General features: G+C 63.0%; 4 protein-coding genes across 4 annotated transcripts; 2 read left to right on the plus strand and 2 right to left on the minus strand.

Moving 5' to 3' along the window:
* Positions 1-3,486: 3,486 nt before the first annotated feature.
* On the minus strand, positions 3,487-5,302 carry LOC135998469 (surfactant protein C-like). Its single transcript, XM_065651647.1, has 6 exons — positions 5,180-5,302; positions 4,743-4,829; positions 4,192-4,500; positions 4,005-4,115; positions 3,812-3,922; positions 3,487-3,687 (listed from the first exon to the last, which is right to left on the minus strand). The coding sequence occupies exons 1-6, from the start codon at positions 5,300-5,302 to the stop codon at positions 3,592-3,594; spliced, it is 837 nt and encodes a 278-aa protein (XP_065507719.1). The 3' UTR covers positions 3,487-3,591.
* A 983-nt stretch (positions 5,303-6,285) lies between these two features.
* LOC135998574 (surfactant protein C-like) lies at positions 6,286-7,482 on the minus strand. Its single transcript, XM_065651813.1, has 5 exons — positions 7,438-7,482; positions 7,190-7,336; positions 6,919-7,059; positions 6,728-6,838; positions 6,286-6,613 (listed from the first exon to the last, which is right to left on the minus strand). Exons 1-5 carry the CDS (start codon positions 7,480-7,482, stop codon positions 6,506-6,508), a joined length of 552 nt encoding a protein of 183 aa, XP_065507885.1. The 3' UTR covers positions 6,286-6,505.
* Positions 7,483-8,334: 852 nt separating this feature from the next.
* LGI3 (leucine rich repeat LGI family member 3) lies at positions 8,335-11,549 on the plus strand. Its single transcript, XM_065651718.1, has 8 exons — positions 8,335-8,549; positions 9,453-9,524; positions 9,615-9,686; positions 9,763-9,834; positions 9,919-9,990; positions 10,090-10,259; positions 10,330-10,494; positions 10,593-11,549. The coding sequence occupies exons 1-8, from the start codon at positions 8,335-8,337 to the stop codon at positions 11,408-11,410; spliced, it is 1,656 nt and encodes a 551-aa protein (XP_065507790.1). The 3' UTR covers positions 11,411-11,549.
* A 2,463-nt stretch (positions 11,550-14,012) lies between these two features.
* REEP4 (receptor accessory protein 4) lies at positions 14,013-16,318 on the plus strand. The gene is made up of 8 exons (XM_065651691.1): positions 14,013-14,101; positions 14,730-14,802; positions 14,887-14,963; positions 15,178-15,298; positions 15,405-15,518; positions 15,719-15,851; positions 15,946-16,085; positions 16,167-16,318. The coding sequence occupies exons 1-8, from the start codon at positions 14,070-14,072 to the stop codon at positions 16,230-16,232; spliced, it is 756 nt and encodes a 251-aa protein (XP_065507763.1). The 5' UTR covers positions 14,013-14,069; the 3' UTR covers positions 16,233-16,318.
* Positions 16,319-17,101: the final 783 nt, after the last annotated feature.

Here is a 17,101-nt window from a genome sequence, read left to right on the forward strand (position 1 = left end):
AGGCTGGTGCAGGGAGTCGGGGTGGCTGCGTCCCCTTCTCAAGCCCCGGGAGGGAAATGGGGTCCAGCCGCCCTCTCGCCGCTAGATAGAGCTCCGAGTTCAGCCTGGCTTTGCCCTTCTGCCTTGCACCCTTTCCTGTCCCTTGTCCCCTTGGCAGGTCCCTCCTGCACATCCCAGCCCCAGCAGGAGGGACAAGGGACTGAGCGGGGTCCCCCTGCCCTCTCTTGCTGCTCCCAAACACAGCCCCATCGTCTTATAATATTCTCACAACTTGCATTAACATCATTCTTTTAATTTTTTAAGCGCTCGGTGTTACTGCACACAATCGCTGCTTTGGGGACACGCTGGATGCACACAGGCATCCGGGCTCCATTCCCTCCCCTGCCCGCTAACCCCCCCCCGAAAAAATCCTCTTTGCCTTTTGCTTTCAGGGACCTCCCGCATTCAGGGCCTGGCTCGTTCCAGGCACGGCAGATCATGGGGAAATCTCCTTTGCTCCTTATCTCAGACTGTTATTTTCCTCCCCCAGCAGCGGATCATCTCAGGATGTGTTTCGCCAGTTAGCCCAGCGTTGCAAAACCTCCATCCAGTAAACCTTTCCCCTTCAAGCAAATAAATAAACTCCTGAAAACGGCTCTCGCTTCGCTTCCCCACGCCATCCCCAACCTACACGCTGCAGCCTGGGGATGGGAACGTGGGGAGTGACCGCCCAAACTCATCTCCAACCTCTAGCTGGTCTCCCGAGAAAACAAACAGATCCCTCGTGAAACACAAGCTAGGCTTTGAAATACTTCTTGTTTCCATCCCTCCGCTGGGAAGGATGTTTGAGGGCTGAGTCCCCGGATGATGTCAATCCATTATGTCAGGGTCTGGCTGCTGGTTTCCAGCCCTGATATCACCCCTTTCCCAGGGAGCGCCCTGGGGACACGCAGGTTTTTCCCCACTTCCCTCCCCGCATCAGCCTGGCTTTCCCAGGACCAGCTCCTTTGCAGATGTGGTTTTTCCAAGCTGCGCAATCTCCCTTGACCATCCATGGGCTCCTGCACCATGAGCTCCTTGCACCGTTCCGGGATGTGATGGGCAACCGTGGCTTGTGCCCCACAGCAAGCAGCTGCCTGCTCTGGCACAGCCAGCCCCACGGAGCCCGGGAGGCTCTTCCCTGGCTGTCGTGTTGGAGATCTGATTGGTTTTGTGAGCCCTGGAATAAATAAGCCCCCGAACGCGCACCCTCCCACGCAGGGGACCAGCTCGCTCAGCCCGCGCTCAGCTGCTCTGTGTGCCACGGACCCCGCACCGGCGACAGCACAGGATCCCCAAGTCCTCCTTGCCGACATCTCCAATGCTTCTCTTCCTGCCCCTGGGAGCAAACCCCCCCGCGGCGCCAGGACCAGTGAGCCACCCCCGGCGCAGTGAGTGAGCATCGTCGGGACTGTCCCTTGTGTCCCCATCCTTCTGTGACACGAGCTGGGTTCCTCTTCCTAGCAAGGGGTCCTGTTCCTCCAGCACGCACTGCGGGGGGGTTGCTCTGATTTCCCCTCCCAGGACCCCCCCGGACCCTGCACCCTGGACATGGACCCGGCAGTGCCTGCACCCACTTCTTTGCGATGTGGCATCACCGGTGGGACACAGGTTCGGGCCAATGCTTCTCGTACGGGGGCTGCGGGGGCAACGCCAACCGCTTGAGAGTTGGGAGCAGTGTGTAGCCACCTGTCTGTCCCCCCCGGCCCCCAGCACTGCCAATGCCTCTGCCCGCCCCCCATCCGGGTGCCCCTGCTCCCCCCGGGATGCAGCACCCACCCTCCGCAAACCTGCGCAGGCTGCGGAAACCAGGCCACTTGAATTATTGCACAAGGACCTGGGGGTCCTGCCAAGTTTCTGGCAGCTCGTCGTCAGCTGCTCCATTGCGGGGGGGGCGCACATTGAGCCGGTTGCGGGGGTGCTGAGCCCTTGCAAAATTCTGTGCCCCCGCTGCTGCGGCAGGATGCTGGTACCCGGGGCTGGCTGGTCAATACAAACCACCTTTCCGATAAAAAACACCCCACGTTGCGCGCTCGCCGGTGCAGCTGGGCTGGGGAAGGACAAAGATTTTGGGGGGGGTGCTGCGGGAGGCCCTGGATGGATGCCCTGAACCTGCAGCTGTGCTTTCCCCGTGGGGAGCAGCTTCCCCGGCTGCCAGGAGCGGGGGCTGGATCCGGGGGGGGTGGTGGGATGCTCACGGTCCCACCCCCAGATGGTGGGAGGCAGCTGTGCTGCTGGCGGGGCCTGTCCTGGGGGGGCTGCGCTGCTCCACGCTCCCCCTGTCTGCCCTGGGTGCTCGGCCCTGGGCCAGCACCCCAGTCCTGATAACGTCTGATCCCAATAACACCGGCATCCCGGTCCTAATTATCCTGGTCCTGATAACACCAGCATCCCAATCCTAATTATCCCGGTCCTAATGATGCCAGCATCCCAGTCCTAATGATCCTGGTTCTAATAACACCAGCATCCCAGTTTTCATAATCCTGCTCCTGATAACACCAGCATCCCAGTTCTCATAATCCTGGTCCTGATAACACCAGCATCCCAGTTCTAAGAATCCCAGTCCTAATAAAACCAGCATCCCAGTCTTCATAATCCTGGTTCTGATAACACCAGCATCCCAGTTCTAAGAATCCCAGTCCTAATAATGCCTAAACCTAATAACACCAGCACCCTAGTCCTAATAATCCTGATCCTAGTAACACCATCATCCCAGTCCTAATAGTCCCGGTCCTTGGGCAGCAGCCGCTGGCCGTGGCTGCCTCTGACACAGGTTGTCACCAGGAATAGCTCTGAGACCTGATTCTTCCCCTTCTCCTTTATTCAGTTGCGCAGGGCAGGAGAGGACAGATCCATTTTTCAGGACAGATGCATTTTTCAGGACAGCCTTGGCTCTGGCAGGAGGAAAGGGGCAGTTTAGGTGGATCCCGTGCCCTGGTGCCAAGTGATGCTCAAGGGGTTCCTCCTGCAAGTCCCCACGCTGCGGCTGCGGCAGAAATTCACCTAAAAGCTGCTCAGAGCCCCTAAAATCATTTTTAAGGCAAAAGAAGGCGGGAGCTGCCAGCAGCCGGGCAAGCAGGGAGCGAAGAACTGGAACGGAGAATTTTGTTTCTTTAAATGTCATGGTTTTTTTTTTTTTTTTAAGCTCATTTTTGCACTTCGGTTTGGCGAAGCTGAGAAGACTTAAGTGACAAACCAGCTGTCCCCCCGGCACAGCGCGGCGCTCGCCCAAGCAGCCACCCACCCACCGCCTCCAGCCCCCCCGGCACCGGCTCGCAGCAGGGACGCGGCGCGGCATGGCGAAGCGAAGCCCCCCCAGCGCCAAATCCCCAGCTCGCAACCCCCAACTCAGCCCCACGGCCCCAAAATTGGGGTGGGTGGGGGGCTGCTGGCAGGGGCGGCTGCGGAGATATCGGTGATGCTCCTGGAGGGGACGCGGCAATGCTGTGGCTTTTGGGGGTGCTGCAAGGCAAACTCGGCACTTTGAGGGTGCTGCTGGGTGGGTGGGGGTCCCTGCTGCCCACCTGTTCCCCTCCCATGTGCAGCGGGACCCTTTGTGCCCACCCAGCAAGGCTAAGCCCAGTAGACGGGGACGATGCTGCAGAGGATGCTGGCAGTGGTACCCAGGAGGGAGCGATCGGCCAGGGGCACGGCGAGTTTCTCCTCAGCCTGGGGAGGGCAGAGAAGGGAAAATGAGGCAGCAGCATGATGCTGCACCCCAGTTCTTCATCGGGGGGTCTGCATGAGGCACCGTGTGCTCCCCGTGCCCCGATCTGCCCCAGCCGGTGCTCACCTGCCGGCGCTGGAAGCTCTCGGCGATGACATCCAGCCCCGGGATGTTGTCCTTGTCCACGTGGGTGATGTAGCAGGCGTGGTGGAGCTGGGATCTGTAGCTCACCAGCAGCTGCTTGCAGACAGGCACACACCGGCTCAGCCCCATCCACCCCCTCCCCGACCCCCCTGCTTTTGCAGGGCTCACCACTTACATTCTTGTAATCATAGATGACTGTGGCCGGGTTTCCATTCCCGCTATCCAGGTAGAAAGTGGCCGCATCCTCTTCCCAGGCTGGTCCCCTCGTCATCCCCATCCACGAGACCTGGAGGAGACACACGGGGGGGAGCTCAGCACCTGCAGCACCCCCTCCCCGGGGACAATGCGGGGTCCCTACTTACGGCGTCGGCGTGTCGCTGGTCAGCGCGCAGCCACATCAGCAGGGCGCCGGCGATGATGACCACCAGCAGGACCACCACCACCACGGTGATGAGGAGGCACTTGAGGTGGTGGGTGCAGCCCAGGAGCTTGCGGGGCAGGTAGCAGAGCAGGCGGGGGACGAAGCAGAGTGACCGCTTGATGCAGCCGCCACAGCCGGGGCAACCGGAGCAACTGGGGCATTTGCAGCAGCGGGGCAAGCAGCATTTGGAGCAGCAAAGGGCGCAGGGCCAGCAGCAGCAACCCGGCTTGCAGCAGCCTTTCTCCGGGTCCTACGGGCATGGGAAAAGCAGGGAGACAGAGTGAGGGTGGGAGTTTGGGGATGCAGAGGGGCTGGGGATGGGTTTGCCCCTGCTGCCCCAGAGCTCTGGGGATGCAGCATCCCGCTCCATCGCACCTGTACCGGTGCCTCGCTGGGATAAACTGGGCAAAACCCTGTGCTGAGCATCTCTGCTGGGTGCAGGGACATCCCCAGTGTGACCGTGTCACCCAGCTGCATGTCACAGGGACTCACCAGCGGCTCTTCAACCACCACCTCCTTCACATTGCTCTCCATGGCTTCCTCTTCCTCCTCCTCCTCCTCCTTGCAACCCAGGCTGCCCTGCAGCACCCGGAGCAGGAGGGCTTTATACCAGGGTGCTGGGGTAGGGAAAGGGGTGTCACCTGTGAAGGAGTTGGTGGCCCCAGGGTACGATGCGGCTCTGGCGATCAATCCACTTCACTTCTGTTTGCCGACCGCCTCCCCCGGGGCTGCGCTCCCCTGGGAACCCGCTGGCCAAGAGGCTCTGAGGACACTTGTCCCCAGGCACGGGGACCTCTCCACTGGCCCGGAGCGCGGTGTCGGGGCCAAAGCAAACCCTCGAGCTGCTCTCCAGGCTGGAGCATCCAGCAATGGCCACAGCCAAGGCGAGACCTGGCTCGGTGCCCGTGTCCCTTCGCTGGCTCGGTCACTTGGATCTGCTCGAGGTGGGCAAAGAGCAAACGGGACATCAAAGCTTTCCCAAGAACCGCAAAACGGGGGTGGCAGCGGAGTGACCACGGGGTGGGGACACGTCCCGGGGGCTCTGTAACCATGTCCCGAGGATGCTTGGGCGCTGCCGGGGTTCGTGTTGCCAGTGCAGGGGTTTTTGGGGCTGGCAGCGGTGCCCACGGTGCAAATTTGCTCAAGGTGAGGGGGGTCCCAGCTCTGGCGTGTCACCCCAGGGTGGGCACAATCAGCAGGACAGGGTGACATCGCTCTGCCTCAGTCTTACCTGGACAAGTAACCACCTGTTCACTGGGGTGACACAGGGACAGGGCCAGGCTGGAGATTTAGGGGCGCAGAGCTGCTGGCCCTATGGTGACAAGTGACAACTTGTGGTTTCCCTCCTGTTCCCAGCAAAGTGTCGTCTCCAAGAGCTGTGACCCTCCTCGCTGCCTGCGGCGGTGGCTTTGGGGACAACCCCGAGTTAGCGCCTGTTGGAAGGTTAAATCACGCTGCTGCTGTGCTCCTGGGGGGCTGGATTTGGTCCCCCCAAGGTCTCTTTGCTCCCTCCCAGCCCCGTTGACCCCCCATTCTCAGGTGCAGCGTTTGGAGGACCCCCAAGGATGCTCCTGGCTGCTTTGGAGCAGAGGAGATGGAGCTGCTGGGGATGGGGGACACATGGGGGATACAGGGGACAGGGGAGAGACAAGTGGGGAGGACAGGGATGGGGACGTGTCCCGGAGAGGTGGCCCAGACCCTGACTGACTGCACTGCCCATGCCTGTGGGGTGCAGAGGGTCCCCCTGACATCTCATCCTCCCTCTGAAACCAGGAGAGGACATGGGGGGCACACTGGCCGTGCAGCCCCACAGCCTGGTGTGCAATGTGTGCTGCTGCCCCGGGAGCGGGTGCTCCTCAACTGGGACTTGTCCTTGCCCTGTGCACATGGACACAAGGGACACATCTGCCCCTGGGGGACATCCCTGGGGTGCCACGTCACCTCCCCTTGCCAACCTCTTTGGCCAGCATAGGGGGAAGGACAAAAGCAGCACTGGGAGGGAAGGACAAGAGCAGCACTCGGAGGTGGGGGCACAAGTTTTATTCTGCAGACAGAGGCGTGAATCCCAAAGCAAATCCCAGGTTTTTATTGCAAGTGCCGTGGGAAAACCGCGGTGCCGAGCGGCTGTGGATGGTGAGCCATGGAGGAGGAGAGATGCGGCAACACGGGGAGCATGGGGACAGTGACATCCCCGTCTCCATGTCCCGTGGGGACAGTGACATCCCCATCCTGCTGTCCTGTCCCCCCAGCTGGTGCTATGCCCAGAACACTGGGACAGTGCTGCAGAGGATGTTGACTGTGGTGCCCAGGATGGAGCGGTCGGCCAGGGGGATGTCATTGTCCCCAACCTCCTTCATCTCAGCCTGCGGGAGAGAGAATGTTGGGGCCGCCACCCTTGGCCGTGGCAGTGTCCCCTGCAGCTTGTCACCAGCCCCATCTGCCCATGACACCGGGACACCCAGGTGTCCAGCACCCACTTGCCGACGCTGGAAGGTCTCGGTGACAGCGTCCAACCCCGGGATGTTGTCCTTATCCAGGCGGGTGACATAGCAGACGCGGTGACGCCAGGACCTGTAGCCGACCAGCAGCTGTTTGCAGACAGACCCGGGTCAGCTCATCCTTGTCCCCTCTGCCACCACCCCGTCCATCGTGCCCTGTCCCCGCACACCTTGCCGTAGTTGTACACCACCACGGCGGAGGTGTTGAGCCCGTCCCGCACGGCGAATGTCCCTGTCCTCTCCTTCTTGCTCATGGAGAGCTGCTGGGGGGTCCCATCACTGTCCCGACCGTGGATGGTCATCCGCAAGACCTGCCAGGCAGTGGGGGGTTCAGGCAGCTTTGTGGGGTCTAAACCCCATCCCTGCAAAGCACCAGTGGCCGGTGCTATTCCCAGATGTGTCACCGGAGCCGGTGACACTGCGACTCCGTTCCCACCTCACCGTTTCAGCATGCGTCTCGGTGATGTGCAGCCCCAGGAGGAGGAAGGCGACGATGACCACCACCAGGACCACCACCACCACCACCACGATCAGGAGGCACTTGAGCTGGTGGGGGATGCAGGGCAGGCGGGTGGAGGCTGTGTAGCTCTGGAGGGGACACAGAGGAGCACCCGCCTGAGCCGCCGGCGTGGGGCCGGGGATGGCACCGGCTGCTCAGCCCCACGGGCTGGGTGATGGGTGCTCCTTACCGGAGGTGCCTCCTCCAGCAACGGCTCTTTGGAGCTGCCGTCCATCGCTCCCTCGCTCTGGGGCTCCTGTCCCTTTGCCAGACGGAGCCGGGGGGATTTATAGGGCTCCTGGGGGAGCAGAGTGGGGGCCACCTCAGCTGCCAAAGTGCCACTTGTGCTGTTTGCCGAGTGGGGAGAGGAGCTGAGGAAGGGGCGTGAAGCCTCCGAGAGCCCTTTCCCGGCATTTGGGCGGCGGCGTGGGGGGGGTCAAGGCAAACAGAGCGTGCCCCCGCTCCGCACCCACCCCCTGAGCACGGGGGTGCTGCACCCCTGGTTCCTGCAGCCTAGTGCATGGGCAGCTGCGTGTGTGTGTCCCCCCCCGGCGCGGGGAAGGAGCTGGCTGGGCTCATTGTCGGCGGGGAGCGCCGTGCCTGGGACGGGACGGATGGGACGGAGGGGACAGACGGGTGGCCGGTGCCAGGGCGGGCAGGCAGCTGGCGCAGGTGGCACTGCAGCAACAACGGGGCGGCAGAGCTGCGGTGGCATCACCACAGCAGGTACCCTCCTGTCCCCCATCCCTGAGCACCCCCACAGCAGCCGGCTCCCCCGCCAGGGTGCATCCCCCTGTTCGCACACCCGCAGAGCGGGCGAGGACCCGCGTCCCCTGGGATGCTGGTGCCGTCACTCAGCCGCATCCCTCCCTCCTTCCCTCCCTCCTCCCCGCAGCACCGGAGCATGGTGCGCCGCAGAGCAGCGCCTCGCATTCCGCCAGCCTCCGGCATCGCTTCTCCTCCACGCTGAAACCACGGGGGGAGGAAGAAAAGAGAAAGAAAAAGAAAAAATAGAGCAAAAGTCTTTGCCGCAGCTCCTGGGCACAGAGGGACCAGCTGCAGGGGACAGAGCAGGGCTAGGCCAGGGATGGAGCTGCAGCGCAGGAGGAGGATGCCGAGGGACCAGCTCTCCACTCTCCTCCTCCTCCTCGTCGCCTTGGCCTGGTTCTGGCTGCCAGCGGGGGGTCGCAGGCCCCCCCGGCCACCTCCTTGCCCCCCGAGCTGCTCCTGCACCCGGGACACAGCTTTCTGCGTGGATTCCAAGGCTGTGCCCAAGAATCTACCCCCCGAGATCATCTCGCTGTGAGTACCCCGGCAGCGGGATGGGCATGGGGACAAGGACCAGGTCACATCCCCGGGGTGCAGGATGCTGGTTGCTCCGGGGTGACAGGGACAGCCCCTTTCTTTGTGCTGCAAACATGTGGGGCGGGTAGGGGCAGTGTGGGGGTCTCTTGGGGGACGGAGCGGGCTGGGGACGCCCTGGACTGGTCCCCATGTCCTGCGGCAGTGGCAGGTCTCCATGCACACGCAGCCATCCATCAGCCAGGGACGGAGCGGGGCTGCAGCCCGTCTGCGCCGCGCTGCCCGTCTGCCGTGACCTTGGGGAACAGAGACCCAAGGGGACACAGCTGGCGCGTCCTGGTGCATGGCCCAGGGGACACCAGAGCCTTGTACGGGTGTGTGTGAGTGGTGGATGCATGTGGGTGCGTGCATGGGCATGCATATGCATTCATGTGTGTGCATGTGCATGTGTGTACATGTACGTGTGTGCATGTGCATGCGTGTTCATGCATGTGTGTGCATATGCATGTGTGTGCATGTGCATGCGTGTTCATGCATGTGTGTGCATATGCATGTGTGTGCATGTGTGTGCATGTATGTGTGTGCATGTGCATGTGTGTGCATGTATGTGTGTGCACATGCATGCATGTGTGTACGTGTGCACCCTGTCTAGGAGTGTCAGGGAACCTGGGTATCCCCCAGATGCTGTTGCAGGATTGAGGACCTTGTCCCCTCCCTGCAACCCCCAGCATGGGGCATTGCTGCTGGGGATGCTCCCCCATGCGCTGCCCCCCACCCAGCACCCCCCCCTGGTGAGGATGCTCTGGGTGACAGCAGAGACATCACTGAAGGGCAGGGGGTGGTGGAACCCCCCCGCTGCCGTCCCCTCTCCTGCACAGCCCTGAAGCTTCGTGTCACTGGCAGGACGATGGTGAACGCAGCCTTCACGGAGCTCCGCGAGGCGGCTTTCGCCCACATCCCCTCGCTGCAGTTCCTGTACGTCCCCCACGCCGCTGGCCGGGCATCCTGGTGTCCCCCAGTGTTCCTTGTCCCCAGGGTGCTGACGCCAACCCCCTCTCTTTGCAGCCTGCTCAACTCCAACAAGTTCACGCTGATCGGAGACGACGCCTTCACCGGCCTCTCGCATCTCCAATACCTGTGCGTGGGATGGGGACACGGGGACATGGGGTGACATGGGGAGGGCAGGGGTATCAGCAGCTGTGCCACCATCCAGGTTCATCGAGAACAACGACATCCAGGCACTTTCGAAAGCCACTTTCCGCGGGCTTAAGTCTCTGACTCACCTGTGAGTACCGGGGGGTCCTGTGTTCCCTGGGGACACGGGATGGCTTTTGTCCCTTCGCTGTGGCTAGAGCTGTGTCACCCCCAGGTCCTTGGCCAACAACAACCTGCAGACGCTGCCCCGGGACCTCTTCAAGCCACTGGACATCCTGAGTGACCTGTAAGGCTGTCACAGCACCAGGGACACCGGGCTGGGGACAAGGTGACATTCTGGTGCTCGGGGTTTGGGCTGGGGGTGACTTGGTGCCATCTTCGGCAGGGACCTCCGTGGCAACACGCTGGCCTGCGACTGCAAAATCAAGTGGCTGGTGGAGTGGCTGGAGAGCACCAACACCACGGTCCCCGCCACCTTCTGCAGCAGCCCCGGGCAGTTCGAGGGCCAGCGCATCCGCGACCTGGCGCTGGGCGACTTCCAGTGCATCACCACGGGTAAGGGACCAGGGACACCCCCCGACCCATTCCAGGGTGTCCAGACCCTCATCACTACCTCTTCCCCCAGATTTCGTGGTGCACCAGGTGCTGCCCTTCCAGGCGGTGTCGGCTGAGCCCTTCACCTACGCCAGCGACCTGTACATCGCGCTGGCGCAGCCCGGCGCCAGCTCCTGTGCCATCCTCAAGTGGGACTACGTGGAGCGCAAGCTGCGTGACTTCGACCGCATCCCCGGTAAGGCATCCCCTCCCGGGGTTGGGACCCCCGTTTTGGGTGATTTGGAGTGATTCGGGGAGGGCACAGCCCCGGCGTGACGTGGTCCTGCCCGGCAGCTCACTCGGCCGTGCACTGCAAGCCCATCGTGGCGCAGGACCAGCTCTACGTGGTGGTGGCCCAGCTCTTCGGTGGCTCCTACATCTACCGCTGGGACACAGCCGTGGACAAGTTCATCAAGATCCAAGACATCGACAGCCAGAAAACCCGCAAGCCCAACGACATCGAGGCCTTCCAGATCGAAGGCGACTGGTACTTTGTCATCGCCGACAGCTCCAAGGCGGGTTCCACCAGCCTCTACCGCCTCAACCAGAATGGCTTCTATTCCCACCAAGCCCTCCACGCCTGGCACCGCGACACCGACGTGGAATACGTGGAGAACGATGGCAAACCCCGCCTGATCATCTCCAGCAGCTCCCAAGCCCCCGTCATCTACCAGTGGAACCGGGCGCAGAAGCAATTCGCACCCCAGGGGGAGGTGGGGGAGATGCTGGACGTGCAGATGGTGAAGCACTTCAAGGTGAAGCGGGACCAGTTCCTCTGCCTCAGCCGCTACATCGGGGACTCCAAGGTGGTGCGGTGGGAAGGGCAGCGCTTCGTGGAGCTGCAGACGCTGCCGTCCCGCGGCTCCATGGTGATGCAGCCCTTCTCGGTGGAGAGCCGGCGGTACCTGGCGCTGGGCAGCGACTTCTCCTTCACCCACGTCTACCTGTGGGAAGAGGAGAAGCAGAAGTTCGTCAAGTTCCAGGAGCTGTCGGTGCAGGCGCCCCGGGCTTTCCGCTACGTGCCGGCCGCCGACGTGCAGCTCCTCCTGGCTCCCAGCTTCAAGGCCAACACGCTGGTGTACCGGCACGTGGTGGTGGACCTCAGCCTTTAGCGGGGAGGCAGAACCCAGGGTGCTTGCGGGTCCCCGAGGTGGCTCTCGGTTCCCCTGCCCGAGGACACGCATGCGCCCGCCAGCCCCTTCCTCCTGCCTGCAGCCCCCTCCCAGCCCCCCCAAATTCACCCACGCAGCTGCTGGGGGAAGCCACGGGCCTCAGTTTCCCCCCAGGACTCGTGGTTTCCCCACGAGCGGCACCCACAGCCACCCCTCCAGCAGCCCGAGGGATGTGGGCAGGGGGGTGGGACACCCCCAACCCCGCAGATCCGTGCCTGTGGGTTTCTGCTTTGCGGTGCTGGTAGGGGTGGGGAGGCTGGGGGCTGGAGGATTGTGGCAGGGGGGTCTGGGGACATGGGAGCGGGGCGGCAGGCAGGGATGTGCACAGGCAGGGACAGGCTGCCAGGGCTGGGTGGGATGTTCCTGGGATGCTATGGTGCTCCCAGGCCAATGGGGTGCTCCAAAGTGGATGGGTTGCCCAAGGTGGATGGGATGCTCTGGGCCAGTGGGATTTTCCAAGGTGGATATAAATGAGATGCCCTGAGGAGGGTGGGATGCTCCAGGCCAATGGGATGCTCCAAGGAGGATGTGGATGTGATGCCCCAAAGCAGATGGGAAACTAAAGGCTAGCAGGATGCTCTGAGGAGGATGCAGATGGGATGCCCGAGGTGGATGGGATGCTTGAGGCCAACGGGATGCTCTGAGGTGGATGCTAATGGGATGCCCCAGGTGGATGGGATGCTCGAGGCCAAGCAGGATGCTCCAATGTGGGTGTGGATGGGATGCCTGAGGTGGGTGGGATGCCCAAGGCCAGTGGGGTGCTCTGAGGATACAGATGGGATGCCCTGAGGAATGAGATGCTCCAGGCTGGTGGGATGCTCCAAAGAGGATGCAGATGGGATGCTCCAGGCCGGCAGGATGCTCCAAAGAGGATGCAGATGGGATGCTCCAGGCTGGCGGGATGCTCCAAAGAGGATGCAGATGGGATGCTCCAGGCCGGCAGGATGCTCCAAAGAGGATGCAGATGGGATGCTCCAGGCCAGTGGGATGCTCCGAGGGGGTGCCGTCACCCGCAGAAGCAGGGCTGACCTGTTCCCATCCCCTCCGTGCACCTCCAGCAGGTCCCTCTGCCCACGTGCCCTCGCTGCCGGGCAGGACCCAGTGTACCCGAGGTGTGTGCACCCCCCGAAACGCTCCCCACAATAAACACACCGTGACACCCGGCTCTGCCTGTGTCTGCCCGTGGTTGTCCTGTGTCACATTGCAGCTGGTGTCCCCTGCCTGGGGGTCCCACAGCCCCCGTTTCCTTGCACAAGCCCCAGCAAGCCCAGGAGGGGGAACCCCCTTGTTTTAGGGTCCTCCATGCCCTATATGTGGCTTATCTTGTTCTTTTTTTGCTGCAGATGCCCACAGTGGGGGGGAAGCAGGAAGTGTTTTCCCAGGGAGGGGAGTCCCAGCTGGATCCTGCTGCACCCCAAACTGCACCAGCACCCGCGCAGCCACCCGGCTGGTTTTCCAGGGGAGTGTTTCCCTGTCCCCCAGCTATATTATTAACACATATGTGAAAAACCACCAATTAAACTCACAAATAAAGATCCTCTCAAAGGTAACAGGCACCCCAGGGGCACTGCCGGTTTTTCGGGAGCCGGGTTTGACCTGAAACTGCAGGACCAGAAGCTTCCTGCTGGGAAATGGCAGATTTTAAGGCATGGGGAGCAGTGTAGAGGGGTGCTGGCACCCCAAAAGTGCCTGTGACTGGGGTGGGGGAACTGGGGTGCCCTGGAGCACTGCTGGGGGTGCACGGCCAAGGGGCCTCGGAGCCCTGCTCTGGTTCTGAGCAAACAGCTTCTATTTTCTCCCAAGCATCTTGCAGGGATCCACACCCGCCGCAGAGCCCTGGCCCCGGTTCAGCAACACTCCTGAGCGGTTGCCTGAGGTTAATCGCACATGTAAACCCCAGCAAGGCGCGCCGGGGAGGGGATTTTGCAGAGGCTGAGGCTAAACCCCACTGAATCAACACGCCAGGGTGGTGCCAGCACATCTGACTCCCTTGGCATGACCCAGCAGCGCTCCCACCTCCGCCCAAAGCCCCGTCTCCCCACAGCCCTGCCCTCCCTGACCTCTCGCACCCCCAGTGTTGCGGTGGGGTGCTCAGCACGCCCTGTGCTGCACGTGCGTCCCACCTGACCGTAAAAAAACCCCAAAAAACCAAAAAAAACCCCCAACTAAACAAACCCAAACCAAACGATAAAACAAACAAACAAACCTCTAAACCAAGCAAACAAAAAGAAGGCCCTAGCATCACGCAAATGGGTTTTCCCTCTAAAAACAGAATTTAAAAAAACCCAAGTATTCGTGTGAGACCTCTTCGCTGTGCCTGTGGGCCGCCGTTGCCCTTTTAAGGACCGCCGTTGCCCTTTTAAGGACCACCGTTGCCCTTTTAAGCGCCGCCGTTGCCGTTTGAAGAGCGGGCGGTGGGGACCGTTGCGGCGCACGCGCGGGGCGCGCGGCTGCAACATTTAATTTGTTGCATTAATTTCCGGCGCGGGGGGGGTTCGGGGTTTTTTTTTTTGGGGAGGGGGACCTGAGTGGGGTACAAGGCGGATCTGCAAGCCCAGGGCTCCCCGGCACGGCCCGGGGCTGCGGGCCCGCCCGCATCATGGTGACCTGGATACTCAGCCGGGTGATCGTGTGAGTGCGGGCCGGGGGGGGTGCGTGAGAAAATGGGGGGATTCCGGGGCGGTGGCCATTGTGGGGGGTCGTCTGTAGGGTTGGGGTGCGCTGGGGGCGGTTGGCAAGGTGAGGGTTCCCCCGGGAGCTGAGCGCAGAGCCCCCCCGGGGGTCACTGTGTAACGGGAGCCCCCCCCCGCGGGGGTCCGTGTGCCCGTCCCGTGGGGCGGGAGGGTGCACAACGGGGCCGCCCCACGCAGGAATTGCTGGGGGATGCGCTTGTATGGGGGCAGCCAGACCCCCCAGCCCGGAGATGGGTGTCGTGGTCGCCTCCCCTGCCCATCCCGGGGACAGTGAGCGTGGCCTGGGGTCGCTCTCTTGCACCCCCGCGGGCAGCTGGGCTGGGTGGCTGGTGGCCAAATGCACCCGAGGGGGCCGTCGCGGGGGCCCCCACGGCCCCGTCCCCGCGTGGGGGCGGTCGCGGTGAGCGCGGGCGCGCTGCGGGCGAGCGGTTTCCCCGCCGGTGCCCCGGGCCGAGGCACCGCACCGCGAGGTGCGTGTTTGGGGATGGCACCTCGCCCGCGCCGCGGGGGGGCCAGGGCTGCTGGCAGGGGACACCGCCGGGACATGCCGGCCCGCTCCGTTCCAGGCTGCTCTTCGGGATGCTCTACCCTGCCTACGCTTCCTACAAGGCTGTGAGGACCAAAAACATCCGGGAATACGTGAGTAGGGTGGCTGGCAGGGTCGGGACCTTCCTGGGTTTCAGCCCCCCCGCCCTGGCTGACGGGTTCGCCGCCTCCCCGCAGGTCCGCTGGATGATGTACTGGATCGTCTTTGCGCTCTTCTCGGCCACCGAGACCTTCACCGACCTGCTCATCTCCTGGTGAGGCTGGTGTGTGGGCGCTGCTGCGGGGGTGAGGGTCTGTCGGGCTCCCCATGCCCGGGGGGGGAAGGAAGGGGCTGTCTCCCCCCTCTGCCTGCTAGAAGAGGGCTCTGGGCGGCCGCTGCGTGGGGAAGAAGCACTGACCCTCCTGCAAGGGACAAGGATGTGCCTTTGGGCCCCCACCAGCATCTGCTCGCCCCCCCCTCTTTGGCAGGTTTCCCTTCTACTACGAGATGAAGATGGCTTTTGTCATCTGGCTGCTCTCCCCCTACACACGGGGCTCCAGCCTGATCTACCGCAAATTTGTGCACCCCACGCTGTCCCGCAAGGAGAAGGTAAGAGTTGCCTGGCTCTGGGGGTCCCACGTGCCCTGGGGGGGCTCAGGACCCTGGGATGCCCCAGGACACGATGCACTTAGCACCGCCGCGGTTGTCTCGGCAGGAGATCGACACGTACATCGTCCAGGCCCGGGAGCGCAGCTACGAGACGATGGTGCGATTCGGCAAGAGGGGCCTCAACCTGGCGGCCACCGCCGCGGTCCAGGCGGCCACCAAGGTACCGGGCACGGGGATGGGATGCTGGGTGTCCTCGAGGATGCTCTGACCTCTGGGATCCGGGAGGAAACTTCCACCCCGGCGTGGGTGGTCTTGGTGGTGTCAGATCCCTGCCCGGCACGATGGCATCACCCTGGGTGTCCCCGGCGCTTTGTTTTTTGCCCTGGGGGGCTCATTTCCATCCTCTCTGTCCCCTCCCAGAGCCAGGGCGCGCTGGCCGGGCGGCTCCGCAGCTTCAGCATGCAGGACCTGCGCTCCATCCCGGACGAGACCCCCCTGCACTACCGGGACCCCCTGTACCTGGAGGAGCAGGAGAACCACCAGCATCTGCTGGGTGAGCCGGGGGGGGCGATCGCAGCGCTTTGGGGCTCCAGCGATGCTCACGGGGGGGGCTGTGATGTGAGCTGGTGTGTCCCCCCCTCTCCCAGCACACAGCACGGCCTCGGCTGCCCGGCGGTACGACAGCGAGACGGAAGATGAGGAGTTCTGGTCGGACTCGCAGATTTTTCCCGAGCCTTCGCCCCGCCAGAGCCTGCGCGCAGCGAGGAGGACAGCACCGAGCAAAGAGGTACCGTGGGGATTGGGGGGGGAAATTTGGGGATGTAATGCTGGGGCAAGGGGGCCCTGAGCCATCCCTCCCCCCGCCCAGGGCTCTTCCCGAATCCTGCGCAGCCGGATCAGGAGGAAAGCGGCTCCGCCGGAGCAGGACAGCTAACGGCCCTGGGGAAAACCCGCTGCCAGAGTCTTAACGCCAATTTGCTGCTGCAGCACCAGAAGGGAGCCACGGTTTGTGCACCCCCCCACCCCACTGCGTAGTCCTGGGGAGGGGGCTTCTCCCCCCGAATCACACTGTAAATCCCTTTTCTGACCTCTCCATCTGCACTGTGCACCTCTGACTGCCCCACGGAGGGGAGGGCAGCTCGGTCCCCTTCCCAGGTACCACTGCTGCGGGTCAGCGCCGGCGCCTCTCCCGTGGGGTCCAAGCCCCCCCATTCCTCCCACCTGATGAACACTACGGGCTCTGCTGGCCCCACCTCCTGCTGCCACGATGCCTTAGTCCCCACACCCCCATCCTCCCAGCAAGGGGACGTGCCTTGTCCCATCTGCCCCCTGAAACCAAAGACACAGTCCCTTGGCCAGGACCCCCCAAACTGCAAACTGACGCCCGCCCCATACTTGAAACTGGGGTACCAGTGCCTGACCGTGCCCTGCCCGGCACCACGCGGCTTTTAATGTTCTCCCAGACAAGGGGGTTTTGTACATGGAAAAATAAATGTTACTTCAGACTTTGAGAAATGAGAGTTTTGTCCCTTTTGCTGTCCCCTTCCCCGGGGCTGTGTGGGTCCCCCCGGGGTGCTGGGGGGTCGCGGGAGGGTGCAGTTTGGTCTCTGTGGGTGCTGGGGTGTATCTGAGCGCCTCCTTGCAGTAGCCGTGTCCCCCACGGCGTGGCAGCAGCAGCTGGGACACACAGCCGGGGCTGCAGACAGATGTCCCCGTCCTGGCCACCGTCCTGACTTGTCCCTGTGGCCACGGGCAGCTGTCCTGTCCCTGCCAGGGCTCCCCAGTCCCACCCAGGGGTCTCAG

Source organism: Caloenas nicobarica, chromosome 25, assembly GCF_036013445.1.
Source record: "Caloenas nicobarica isolate bCalNic1 chromosome 25, bCalNic1.hap1, whole genome shotgun sequence".
Lineage (NCBI taxonomy): Eukaryota > Metazoa > Chordata > Aves > Columbiformes > Columbidae > Caloenas > Caloenas nicobarica.

Bases quoted from the DNA above. Each gene is read 5' to 3' on its own strand.
- REEP4 (XM_065651691.1), top strand. From the start codon at position 14,070: ATGGTGACCTGGATACTCAGCCGGGTGATCGT. The intron at 14,803-14,886 runs GTGAGTAGGGTG...GCCTCCCCGCAG, and splicing joins CCAAAAACATCCGGGAATAC to GTCCGCTGGATGATGTACTG. The intron at 15,519-15,718 runs GTACCGGGCACG...GTCCCCTCCCAG, and splicing joins CGGTCCAGGCGGCCACCAAG to AGCCAGGGCGCGCTGGCCGG.
- LOC135998469 (XM_065651647.1), bottom strand. From the start codon at position 5,302: ATGGTTACAGAGCCCCCGGGACGTGTCCCCACCCCGTGGTCACTCCGC. The intron at 4,830-5,179 runs GTGACCGAGCCA...CGGGTGCTGCAG, and splicing joins CCCACCTCGAGCAGATCCAA to GGCAGCCTGGGTTGCAAGGA. The intron at 3,688-3,811 runs GTGAGCACCGGC...TGCCCTCCCCAG, and splicing joins AGAGCTTCCAGCGCCGGCAG to GCTGAGGAGAAACTCGCCGT.
- LGI3 (XM_065651718.1), top strand. From the start codon at position 8,335: ATGGAGCTGCAGCGCAGGAGGAGGATGCCGAGGGACCAGCTCTCCACT. The intron at 9,687-9,762 runs GTGCGTGGGATG...GCCACCATCCAG, and splicing joins CTCTCGCATCTCCAATACCT to GTTCATCGAGAACAACGACA. The intron at 10,260-10,329 runs GTAAGGGACCAG...CTCTTCCCCCAG, and splicing joins CTTCCAGTGCATCACCACGG to ATTTCGTGGTGCACCAGGTG.
- LOC135998574 (XM_065651813.1), bottom strand. From the start codon at position 7,482: ATGGACGGCAGCTCCAAAGAGCCGTTGCTGGAGGAGGCACCTCCG. The intron at 7,060-7,189 runs GTGAGGTGGGAA...ACTGCCTGGCAG, and splicing joins CCGAGACGCATGCTGAAACG to GTCTTGCGGATGACCATCCA. The intron at 6,614-6,727 runs GTGGGTGCTGGA...TCTCTCCCGCAG, and splicing joins AGACCTTCCAGCGTCGGCAA to GCTGAGATGAAGGAGGTTGG.